The 12,569-nt window shown below is 47.6% G+C and overlaps 1 protein-coding gene across 3 annotated transcripts in view; it reads left to right on the top strand.

Moving 5' to 3' along the window:
- The window catches only part of VEPH1 (ventricular zone expressed PH domain containing 1), a 61,124-nt gene that overhangs the window by 25,154 nt on the left and 23,401 nt on the right, over positions 1 to 12,569 (top strand). For all 3 annotated transcript variants that reach the window (XM_017831412.1, XM_017831410.1, XM_017831411.1), the window contains 4 exons: positions 69 to 278; positions 5,283 to 5,503; positions 10,195 to 10,404; positions 11,374 to 11,762. In XM_017831412.1, coding sequence (XP_017686901.1) covers positions 69 to 278; positions 5,283 to 5,503; positions 10,195 to 10,404; positions 11,374 to 11,762 — 1,030 coding nt within the window. The remainder of the gene's footprint in view (positions 1 to 68; positions 279 to 5,282; positions 5,504 to 10,194; positions 10,405 to 11,373; positions 11,763 to 12,569) is intronic.

Below are 12,569 nucleotides of genomic sequence, written 5' to 3'. Positions count from 1 at the left end.
CTCTTGGTTATTTGTGTTCCCAATTAAAAATATATATATTCAGTTTGTTTCTGTCTGATTTTTAATAGGTGCTGACAGAGAGTTTACCCTTTTTATTTGGGCATTTGAGGGACCCCAACCACAGTGACTTGATTCTAAACATCCTCATAGAAATATCCAGCTATGAACCAACAGCCTTGGCCCCTTTTCTGCCGACGCTGAAGGAGGTTGGGGAGAGTTTTCCAGGTCTGATTGGGCAAACAGCAAAGATCTTTGGAGCTGTTGGGCACATTGATGAGGTGAGCTTGGAAACAAAGGTTGGTTTGGGGGTTGTTTTTTTCTGAATCCTGTAAAATGATACGTCTAAATATGTCTTTCTTCACAAGTAGCCAGACTGCCCTACCAGGGCACAGAATCATGGAATGGTTTGGGTTGGAGAGACCTTAAAGCTCATCCAGTTCCACCCCCTGCCATGGGCAGGGACACCTTCCACTAGCCCAGGTTGCTCCAACCTGGCCTTGGACACTTCCAGGGATGGGGCAGCCACAGCTTCTCTGGGCAACCTGTGCCAGGGACTCCCCACCCTCCCAGCCAAGAATTCCTTCCCAATATCCCATCTAACCCTACTCTCTGTCAGTCTGAAGCCATTCCCTGTGTCCTGTCCCTCCAGGCCTTTGTGAGAAGGTGTTTAGTCACAGACAACACTGTGGGCTCATCAGTGGTGGAGAATCCCCAGGGAAACCTTTGTCCCCAGAGAAAACAGTTTCTTTTGGCCCCTTTTCAAAGCCATTCCCTTAAATCCTGGGGCTGGGAGTTGGTGGCTGGCTCCGTGCCTGTGCCACAGCTCGACTGGCACACGGGGATGTCACAACCTCTTCCCTCGTTTCCATAAGGCCCATCCTTCCCTTTGGATCTCACTTTGGGTGTGTATTGGCCAGGCCGTGGGGGTCTGATCACTGTGGGTGCAGCACAGGGAGACACTACCCTTGCTGTTTCTACTGATCTTGAGCCTTATGTTCATTTAAAATTAAATTTATCTCATAAGAATCAAAACCAGATTTGGTTTGGCTTTGTGAATCGCATTTCTGTTGTGGGGGAGAAAGCCAAAATCCCATGGAAGACTGGGAGCCAAATACAGCTTGTTGTTGCCTCCTTGTTTACTTCCATCCCCCCAGCAAGTCTGACTTTTACAAGAGCTGCAGGTGACCATGTTCAATTCTGCATTTAATATTTAGGAGTCAGCATCTCCTAAAAGCTTTACAGTTTATAAGCAGCTAAGTCTGAGCTGAGCACAGCTGGGATCAGAACTGAGGGATTTAATTCTGTGTTTTAGTGTGTTGAACCAGCTCTTCCCATCTGAGTGTCTCTGAGGCTCCATTTCTGCCGTGTTTGTTACTTCAAAGGGGCTGAGTTTATTTATTTTGCCTTTTGTTGTTGTTATTGTTTTATACCAATACCAAGAATAAGCAGGGAACCCACTGGCCAGGTTGTATTTCATATATTATTGGAAATTGTAGCCTGAGGTAAAGTTTACAAAGACTTGATTTGAAGAATCTTTTCTCCTTATATTTTTAATCTGTTGGTTTATGTGGGTACACGTAGTACTACAGATGAGTAATTCATCTGTAGTAAGTGTTGAGTAGCTGGCACTGTGTCCTGGGTCTTATTTTTGTAGGGAGCTGCTGACTCAGCAGCAGGCTGCAATTCCAGTGCCACATGTCCAGGGGAATGGCACCTTGTCCTGTGTGTGCAGGGACACCCAGGGGACCTTGCACTTGAGACTTGAGAACATGGAGAAAAGCAGCAGGCAAAGGGTGGCAGAGGGGAACGTTCCAACAGGGGACAAATGGCTCCCCTCGTGTTTTGCTCCCTGAAAAGATAGAAGTCATGAATCTCTCTGAATTATGGAACATCATAAAATCCTAGAGTGGTTTGAGTTGGAAAGGACTTTAAAGCTCTTCCCACTCCATCCCTCGATGGTGTCGGAGATCTCTTCCAGCCTGGGGGATGTGATGATTCTGTGGTCTCACCTGTCCTCAGGAATCAACCTTGGAGGCATTTCTTTCTCCTTTAAAAGGAGATGATTCTTTGTCAAGGCCAGGTTGGACGGGGCTTGGAGCAACCCTGTCTAAGGAAGGTGTCCCTGCCCGTGGCAGGGGGTGGAATGGGATGATCTTTAAGGTCCCTTCCAGCCCAAACCCTCCTGTGACTCTGTGACGGAAAGGAAAACCAATGCCATGGATCTCTGGTGCTGCAGGGCAGGCAGCCAGCCTGCCAGCAGAGAAGCACAACCACATCTGGCATCATAAAAGCCAGGCAGATCTTAGAGGCTCCTGTGGAGCAATGAGAATGAATTAAAAGGATACTCTGATCTCCAGTGTCACTGCAAAGCTCAGTCACTGCTGCACTTTGTTTGTCCCACTCAGGGGAAGCAGCAGAGCAGTCCCTGCACGCACAAGTGCTGCTGCTGCTCTCGTGTCTCAGCCCCCCGTGCCAATGCCTTCCTGAAACCCTCCGTGTTCACTCCTGCCCCTCTCCCCTTCCCTGTCCCGGGGCTGTGCCACAGGAATGCTGCTCGTTCTGAGGCGTGACTCGGCATCTCCCTCCCGGCCAAGCCAAACAAGCGGGGAAGGGAACAGCGATGGCAGTGCTGGAATTTTAGTTGTTGATGTTTCACTTCACTGGAAGGTCTGCTTGGGGAAGAGAGGTGGCAAGGATCGAGGCTTGGCCCTCTGTGGTATGGATTGTGGGTGTGAGCAGCAAATCCTTTCTGCTGGCTCCCAAAAACAACCTCTTGTGTTGCCCCCGAGCCGCTCTGTCCACCTTGGCAGTGCCGAGGGACCCCTGGAGAGATGAGAGCTCTGGCTGAAGAGAGATCCCTTTATTCTAAAGGTTGCCCCTTGTTTACACCCCCCACTTCTGCTGATGTCAGTGACAGGCTCAGGGGTGAAGCTGAAATCAGAACTTGTCCCTTAACCATGAATTTGTGCAAAGCAAAACACCATCTTGGGGGAGAGGGCAATTGGACATTTTAATGTATTTTTTCTCCCATTAACTGTGTGTTTTGAACCAACTGAGAGTTTTAACCGACTTCTGAAAGCCTCGTGATCTCTTTTTGTGGTCTCCTGAGCCTGATTTTAAGCTAAAGCACAACACTTTGCCACACCTCATCACTTGTATTTTAGATCTTCACCTTCTGGCAGATGTAATGCCATAAAATGCAAGGGCTGCTTATGAAAAAAACACATGAATACATCAAATAAGCCCTGTTAAAATCACAACGGGCTCTGTACATCCAAATAGGCTTTTTGAAGAATTTTGGATAAGAATTGGGGCAGGGATAATGACTGCTTTCATGTTGAGCTATTTTGCTGTAATTTTGTTTTGTATAACAGTTACATATTATGTTACTCAGAGTTTATTGTTCTTTTACCTCACTCCAGGCGAGTAGCAGCATTTCAGCGAGGCTGGAGACACTCCAGCTGGATCAAAGTGACAGGAAAATGGTCAAAAACTGCTCCTCCAGTTTGTCTGCTGCACAGTTTGTTTAGGAAACAAAAAATGTGTTTTAAATGTTAATTGAGCCTGTGTTTATCTCTTGGGGGGAGGGTTGTCTTTCAAATAAAAGTCAACCTCTTTCAAGCCACTGAGGAAAAAGCTCCTTCAGCCACATCAGCCCAGCCCAGGGTGTAGCTGGACCTTCCCCCCGCCCCGGCTGAAGGGAAGCAGTTTGTCCGATGCTCTTTTCCCATTTATCCCGGGTTTCCCTGAGCAAAGCCATACCTGGCTACCCAGCGGAGGATCTGATGTGAGTTCCTGAGTTAATTGCTGGTTTCTTCACTGCTTTTTTAGGTATTTTTAGGGCTGTGGAACTTAATGTACTTAGAACAACTATAACAAAACAGGGGAGCCCTGATCTGGAGGTGCTCAGGGTCAAGCTGGATGTTCCCTATCCCTGGAGGTGTCAGGTGGCACTTGGAGCAACCTGGTCTGTGGAAGGTGTCCCTGCCCATGGTAGGGGGTGGAACAAGATGAGATTTAAGGCCCCTTCCAACCCAAACCATTCTGTGATTCTTCCTTTAAGCTTCTGGTTTAGGATGGGAATTTGGACACGTAGACACAGAAACAGCTGGCACTGGAGCTGTGTGTCCTGGCCAGGCAGAGATGATAAAGTGTCTCTGCTAGAAAATATTTACGTGTTTAATGTTATGATCTGAAACAAACCCCCTTTAATCCTGATTTGCGGGGGATGTGATCTCTGCTGATAAACTGGGGAAAGCACATTGCCCTGAAGAACTGGGTGGGAACATTTTGGCTGCAGAGGGCACATCAGACTCCAGGGCATTGGCAGTGACTGACAGCCCGTGCCAGGCAGCGTGTGAAGACATCTTAGAGTGAAATCTCAATTTAAACTTCCCTTTGTTGTGCTGTCAGTCACGGCTCTAATCTGAGTGTTGCTCCTAAACTAAATGCTGTGGAAGGAGAGAACCCCTGTGATTTATGAGGTCCTTTAACCTCTCACCATTAGGGAGAGGAGATGCTGACAGGACCCCAGCTCCTGCCCCTCACTGCTCTGCCCCCCTGTGCTGGAGGAGCCCTGTTCTCTGTGGGCAGCACTGGTGACAACAGACCCTGGGGTGACACTGCTAAATGTCAGCAGCACCCAACAGGCCCAGAAAGGAGTCCAGAAAATCATAAAATCCCAGACTGGTTTGGGTTGGAAGGGACCTTACAGCTCATCCACGCTTGACACTTCCAGGGATGGGGCAGCCACAGCTTCACCTCCCTGCACTCTTTTTCTGTGCCTTTCTCTTTCCAAGACCAGGTTGGATGGGGTTTGGAGCAACCTGGTCCAGTGGAAGGTGTCCCTGCCCATGGCAGGGGGTGGCACTGGGTGGGCTGTGAGGTCCCTCCCAACCCAAACCATTCTGTGATTCGATGAAGTAGCTGAGCCAGGCTCAGCACAGATGAAAGGGGAGCTCAGTGCTGCTGGTGCCCTGAGCCAGGCTGACCTACCAACTAGAAGAATGTAGGGCCCTTCAAAGGGCCTTTAGGGACTCTGGCTCGAGGTCTGAGGAGGAGACAAGATGTACTGAGTTAGGCTGGGTTAGGTAATACCAAGAGGAACAAAAGTCACGTAGCAGCACACACAAATAAACTGTGTTTGAGGCACAGTTGGTTATCGTGGGGCAGCCACTCTTCCCCAGGGACAGTGACTCAGGCAGCACCACACAAACCTCCCTGCACAAGCAAACACTGAATTAATGTGTTTAAAACTCTTCTTATCTCCCCGTGTTGCCCAGGAGAGAGCCAGGACCTGCCTGCTGTACTTGGTGAACCAGCTGGCCAACATGGAGCACTCATTTCACCATATTCTGCTGCTGGAAATTAAGAGCCTCACCGACACCTTCTCGAGCATCCTGGGCCCCCAGAGCAGGGACATTTATCGCATGAGCAACAGCTTCACTGCCATAGCCAAGCTCCTCGTCCGGCAGCTCGAGGCTGACAGCACACCAGGAGCCAGGTAGTGTTTGTGTGACAAAGCCCCTTCAGGGCCGTGTGAGGCAGCATAAATTCATATTAAATCTATTCAAATTGCCATGAAAAAAGCCATGTCTCAGGTAAGCACAGTCAAAAATCAACCAGGGAAGTCAGCCCACACAATTATCATTGAGTTTTTCTAGAAAATACCCACCGAGGGTGATGAGAACAATGACTGGCTTAACTCCCTGGTAAAGGTTTGCCTAAGAACAGGCTGGAAAAAATTTATCAGGCATCTACAAAGAGATGTTCTGCTCATTCAGCTGCTTCTGAGTGTGTATCCTAAGGTTGGAGGGTTGGGAGCGTTGTGGCGTTCCTCAGGGTGAGAATGTAGGTGTTATTTAAATGCACGGTGGTAGTCACTTTTAATTAGTGAGGGACTCATAATTAGAGTTGTGTATGCTGACACAGGTCACGAGGGCACAAAGGAATAGTGATTCTCTGGAAAAATGTAACCCAGATGTCAGAAAAGCCATAACCATGAAGGACAGCCTTGGAGCCAGGCTGGGAGCGCTGGAGCCAAAACACTGAGGTCATTGGAGAAACAAGTAATTGGTGTCCTGGAGAGAGTTAAAAATGAAAAAGGAACCAGGAGAGAGTCCCTCCCTTTACTGCAGGGCTGTGAGAAATGTCCAAACTTCACCTGGTGGGAAAGCCCTCCATGGAAACGAGCCCTCGGCACTCGTTTATGAAAAATATCCTTGGAGATAATGCCAAAGCCAAGTGGAGATAACAGAGTGAGCATGAAACAACACACTTGTTCCAAACTAGCCAAGTTTACTGGAAAAAAGAGGCAGCCAGATGTCACTTGGTGAAGGGACTAGAGGGATGTCATGTATTCTGGGAACTGCAGAGGACCAGGACAGGGATTGAGGCCCAGTAATAATTTATACAACCCATCATGGTCCCTCAATTTATGGCTGAAAAATTACTTTATTTGTTAAAATATTCCCATATTCCCACTCCTTATTATCTTCTGTGCTTAACATTTATCTGTAGAGCTGATAAAAAAAAAAAAAAACACTTAAAAACAAGAGAAGGTTTTCATTAAAACCTTGCTGGGTTTCCCTGTTTCTCTCTAAAATCCCCTTTGTTAAGGACTTGCTTTGCCAAGGAGAAGAAGCTTCATCATCTTCACGAGTGTGGTTACAGATGATTTTTTTATTCTCCATCTGCCCCCGATTTTATTTACTTATTTATTGATTTTAAATTTTATTCCCTCCTCAGCCCTCTTGCTCCTTGTGTTGTCTCAACGTGTCTGGGAGAGATCACAGCAAACCCCCGATTTTTCACAGTTACAGTTTTTAGCTCTTTGGTTTTACGTTTCAGGCCTGTGTGGAACAAAGGATCAGCTCAATCAGACAAGGCTAAAATGAGAGTTCTCTGCTGATTTAAGCTGAGTTGACTCTGATTTGTGCCTGGTGAGTGGGACTGGTCCAGATGTTGGCATGGAAATGCCCTCCCAGCTCTGGAGCTGCTGCAGCCACTGAACTCAGAGCAATCCAGAGTATTTGTGCTGTGAAGGGGAAATAGGGTTTTAAAATGTGTGGCTGGATTATAACCATTCCTCCCAAAACTCGGGTGTTTACATAAGAGGAAGCCGATTCCTTTGGAGCCACGGTTGGCTCGGGGTTGTTTGACCCAGGGAATTTTACATGCAGGGAGTGCAGAGCATAATTAAAACCAGGCCATGCTCTGGTGCCCCTTACTGTCACAAAATTGCAAGTTATTCAGCCTCAGAGGTGCTTTTTAAGAACATATAGAGTTTTAATGGACTTATCCAGCCTAGGAGTGTAGTGTAGTCAATTAAAAAAAGGCAAGGAAGGAAATTTGGAGACACTTCCAAGCCCTGGATCTGGGTAAGAACTGAGCACACCTGGCTCCACCAATGCTGCCCATCTCAGTGTCGTGGCTGCATGAAATTACCTTTTAAACTGAAAGAGGAGAGATTTAGATTAGATACAAGGAAGAAGTTCTTTACTCAGAGGGTGGGGAGGCCCTGGCACAGGTTGCCCAGAGAAGCTGTGGCTGCCCCTGGATCCCTGGAAGTGTCCAAAGCCAGGTTGGACGGGGCTTGGAGCAATCTGGGCTAGTGGAAGGTGTCCCTGCCCATGGCAGGGGGTGGGACTGGGTGGGCTTTAATGTCTTTCCAACCCAAACCAATCTGATCATTCCATGATCTTTTCTCCACCACTTGCCTTCTTCATACCTGTGTCCTGCCTGAGGAGGTGATCAGTGATTATGTCTGTCCAGTGGCAAACCACAAGGACCCACAATTAACCCATTCTTGCTGCCTCCATCCCCTCAGAGGTGAAGCCCTGGCAGCAACCAGGGCTTGGTTAAAATACACCTCGAGTGTATTTTTAGCAATCTATGTTTGTGATGCTCTTTTTCCCTAAAACTCAATTTCTGATGCTGATAATGGTCTGGAAAAATGTCCTTCCTATCCTTCATACTCATGTACCACCCTTGAACTGGTGACCTGTGCACTGGGCTCCCTCTGCACGTGGAATCTCAAAGCCTGAAGTGATGAGCAGCCTGGTGCCATCTCTCAGGGCAGGTCATTGTGGTTCCCCCACAAGCTCGTGCATCCCGAAAACAGGCTGAGCTTGGGTGTAAACTGATCCTGCTCAGCAACCTCAGCAATGTCCCCAAAGCCTCCTGCCAAGATTTTAAACAATGGTTTGTTTTGCAGGGGCTGGGAGGGGGCCCAGCAGGAAGGGCTGCCAGGCCCCCCCCTCTGAACATCCTGCTTGGGGCTGGTGCTCGTGGCTTCCCCAGGGATTGGTGGGAGTGCAGAGCTGGCACACGTGAGAGCAGATGGTCCCCAGGGATGGGCACTCGGGATCCCTCCTGCTCCCCTGCTCCGAAATCCTGGGCACCAACAGGGTCAAAAACCAGGTGGTGGCTTGAGGAGCACCAGGCAGTGAGAACTGCACCCTGCACACCCTGAGGAGTGACTTCTTTCTGCTCCACACGTGGAAAGTAGGATTCATTAACATGTTTCTCTGAGGTCTTTTCCAACCTTAACAATTCCATGATCCTTTAGGAGAAGTATTTCCTTGTGTTCCCTTCCCGAAGCCATCGGAGCCCAACAGGAGAACACTGGACAAAGAGAGGTGCTGTTCTAAAACACCATTTTTGTTTCCAAACTTCATCAAGGCTTCCTGGTTTGGGTCTGTCATTCACAACCCCCCCCAGTCCATCAATCCCCTCTCTGTGAGCAGAGGCTTTCCATGTATTTCCATATGGAACAGACATTTTCCTTAGTGCTCAGCTCCCACAATGGGAGCAGTGTTGGGAGTCCTGTTGGAGTGACAGCTTCCCCATAAATTAAATCTTGTCCTACATCCCCAGAAAGATTTGTTAGCAAAGGTCATATCAAGGTTCTTTATTACAGAAGAATATTTTTAAAGTGCTCCTCGGTGTTAATATATTACGAGATCTTGCTTAAATTAAAAACAAGACAAAACTCGCCAGCTCCCCTGAGAAATATCCTTGAGCTGCCTTTATCAAAACAAATGAAAAAGTGCATTTTGTGCTGCAGTATTTCTGGTTGTTTCTTTAAAAACATGCTTTGTACAATTGGTAATTTGCAGTTTGGGGAGTTTTTAATGGGCCCCCCGACTGTGAGCGTGACTTGTTGAGACTCTGCTGCTTTGGAAGTGCTGTGTTAAAACTCTCATTTGTGGTTTTATATATCCAGATTTTACAGATTTAGCTATTCAGATGTTTGTTCATCAGGAAACATACAAAAAAAAAAAAAAGAGAGAGAAAATCAAACAAAGAAATGATCAGAAACAAAACAAACTTTGTTTAAAGCTGTGGGTAGAGTTTAAAAAGTAAATACTGTCCAGGACCCCTTAGTTCTCTAAAATTCCTCTAGTTAGAGGGTGGAGGGGCCCTGGCACAGGTTGCCCAGAGAAGCTGTGGCTGTTCCTGGATCCCTGGGAGTGTCCAAGGCCAGGTTGGATGGGGCTTGGAGCAACCTGGGCTGGTGGAAGGTGTCCCTGCCCATGGCAGGGGGTGGGACTGGATGGGCTTTACAGTCCCTTCCAACCCAAACCATTCTAAGAATCCTTAATTCTGGGATTTTAAGACTGACATAACAAATTTAAACCAAAACTACTTGTCCTGTTCATTTTAACTCTTCATTTTCTCATTCCTGAACTACAGTGACATTGCTTAGAACTTTTCCTGAGCCTGTTTCTGCTGAGTTTTAAATTATATTTTTCTTACTCAGGGTGCAGTAATTTGGTAAGAACTTCATGTACTTTGGTCAAACATTTAAAACCACAGAGTTCTATAAACTCTGAAAATTGCTTGACTTTTGCTTTGTGAAAATTATGTAATAAGTCAGTGTTTAGCAAGCTTGGGAGGATGGTTTGAGTTCAGATGAAAAACTTTCTCCAATGGACAATCAGGAAGAGTTGTGATTTGCTTATGGAGATACAGCACATGGAGTTTCTAATCCAGGGTTGTCAGAGTTGTTCAGTGTTTCTGATCCATCAGAGACATTCATCTAGAAGATGTTCCTGAAAATAATCTAAGGGAATCTCTGCTAAAACATATTTATTTTACCAGATCCACGATACAGGTCACAGGCAGAAAAGCAGCATCAGCATCACTGTGAACAGTGGGCCAGGGGTAAATCTCTGCTCTCTGCTTCCTTAGGGTGGAAAAGGACACTGAAACAGAACCTCCTGTACCGCTGGAGGACTTAAAATCTGTCGTGGATGGAAATGAGGAAGATGAAAAGCTTCAAGTCAAAATCCAGGCTTTTGAAGAGAAAATAAATGTTGACAACAGCACTCCTGGTTCAGTGAGGAGATACAGCCTGGGTCAGGTTTCCAAAGAAGAAAGGAAGGATATGAGATTTAACAGGTATGGCTCTGTAAAGTGTGTCAGGGGGTTCATGGATATCAGCTTTGCCATAAACTTTATCCAAACAATGAGGATTTGGTCCATTTGCATGATCCCTACGGGCACCATCAGCCTAATTTTAGCCAAGTCTCATATCCACGAGGTCAAAGGCTGGGTGAAATATTTCTTAATCATGGAATCATGGAATGGTTTGGGTTGGCAAGGACCTTAAAGCCCATCCAATGCCATCCCCTGCCATGGGCAGGGACACCTTCCTCTAGCCCAGGTTGCTCCAAGCCCTGTCCAACCTGGCTTTGGACACTTCCAGGGATCCAGGGGCAGCCCCAGCTTCTCTGGGCAACCCATTTAATCTCTTGTGTGCCCTAAAACAGCACAAGGGATTGGACAATAACTGCACAGAGAAATCAGGGAAAGGAGGGTACAGAGACCTTTTTTGGGGTGTTGTTAGTAACAATGCACATTGAAGGACACAATGTGCACCCAGTGTGCCCTTAGGCTGCCTCTGCTCAGCAGCTTCCCACAGAGCTCTGCCCTTCCTGCTCCAGGACTTGCCCTTTGAGTCACTTCTACCCCCTGACTCTTCCCCCCATCCCAGGGCGGGACAAGCTGCAGGCTGAGCCCTGGACCAGAGAAGTGCTGCTGGATGGCATTTTTGTGGTGTGATCAATAAGGCAGACACACCACTCCTGGGGTTATAAGACCCTTGCAGAGAGGTTCCCTCTGCAAGGGAACCCATGGAATGCAGATGTTGGGATATATGGATATTGTTTAGTTTCCTTTGCTTATTAAAGCTGTGGCTTGAACTTGGCTCTTGAAATGCTTATTCCCCAGCAGATCTTTGCCCCTGGCTGAGTGAGCCCCGGGCTGGGCTCTCTGAGGCAGCTGCACAGGGGCAGAGCAGGGCCTGGGGTGGTTTTGGTGCCCTACCTCTATTCCAAACCCTTTCTCCTTTCCTTGCCCCCCTTGCAGGTCCAAGAGCCTCGCCCTGCACGCCCTGCGCACCAAGGGGCCAAGCTCGGAGGGGGGGCAGGACGAGGAGAGCGGGGAGGTCCCTGCTGGAATCTCCTTTACTGAGATCTACATCAGCCAGGACAACGAGAAACTGCCCTTTGGGGTGGATCCCGAGGCAGTGCCACGGGGAAATTCCTTGGTGTCACACCGAAGTGTTGATTACCCGGAATCAGCAGATTTGGCGGAATCCACTCAAGAAAAGGCCCTGGAAGGAAGTGCAGAGGCAGCACCTGTGGAATACCAGGATAAGCTCTACCTGCACTTGAAGGAAAACCTGGGTAAAGTGAAGGAATATGTGACAGAGATGGGGAGGAAAATTCCCATCCCTGACCAGTGTGTGATCGAAGGTAAGCGGGATGAGCCTTTCCCATTCCAAGACTTTGACACTCCACTGAGATTCCTCTCAGGGTTCGAGCAAATGGGCAGCAAAGACTCTCCAGCACAGGCCTCGTGGACAGGGAGGAACATCAGTTTTATGAAATAACACTCCAGCCCAGACACACAACTCCTGGAAGGCACAGCAGGATAAGATTCCCGGAGGTTGGACTGGGTGGGATCCCATCTCCCAGAGGTTGGGTTGGGTGGGATCCCATCTCCCACGTCCCTGGGGCTGTTTTGGGTTTGCTGCCTTCACCAGGGGCGGGTGTTTGTTTGCAAACGAGAGGGAGGTGGTTTTGTGAGGCTGTGGGGGAGGTGGGTGAGATGGGTCTGGGGTGCTCCTGCTCTTTGAAGGGAGTACTTTGGGTTGGGTTGGGATCCTGCTGCTTATCCCCTTTAACCTGAATTTCTGTGCATCCAACCACTCACTGGTGGCCCTGAGCTATTTACAGCCCAGCCTTCAAGGGTTGATTCCAAACAGTATCTGATTCCACAAGTTAAATTAATGTTCAGTCCCTTAAAGCATCATCATCTAATACAACACAACTTCAGCTCCAACAAATAGCAACTTAAGTTGATAAAATATTTATTTCTTTTTCAGTGGTCAAGAAGTGGAAAAGCAGTTTCCACTCACAAAAAGAATATAATTATATATATTTTGAAAGCTTATGCTTCTGGAGAGTTTCCTAAATGTCTTAAATTCCAGGTTTAGTGATTGAAATAGTTATTTGGTAGAATTATGATATTTTTTTTTCCGTAAAATGGTAGTGAAAACA

This window comes from Lepidothrix coronata, unplaced genomic scaffold (assembly GCF_001604755.1).
Source record: "Lepidothrix coronata isolate B3197 unplaced genomic scaffold, Lepidothrix_coronata-1.0 Scaffold190, whole genome shotgun sequence".
In the NCBI taxonomy this organism is placed as follows: Eukaryota; Metazoa; Chordata; class Aves; order Passeriformes; family Pipridae; genus Lepidothrix; species Lepidothrix coronata.
This window is presented reverse-complemented; position numbering and strand designations above follow the sequence as displayed.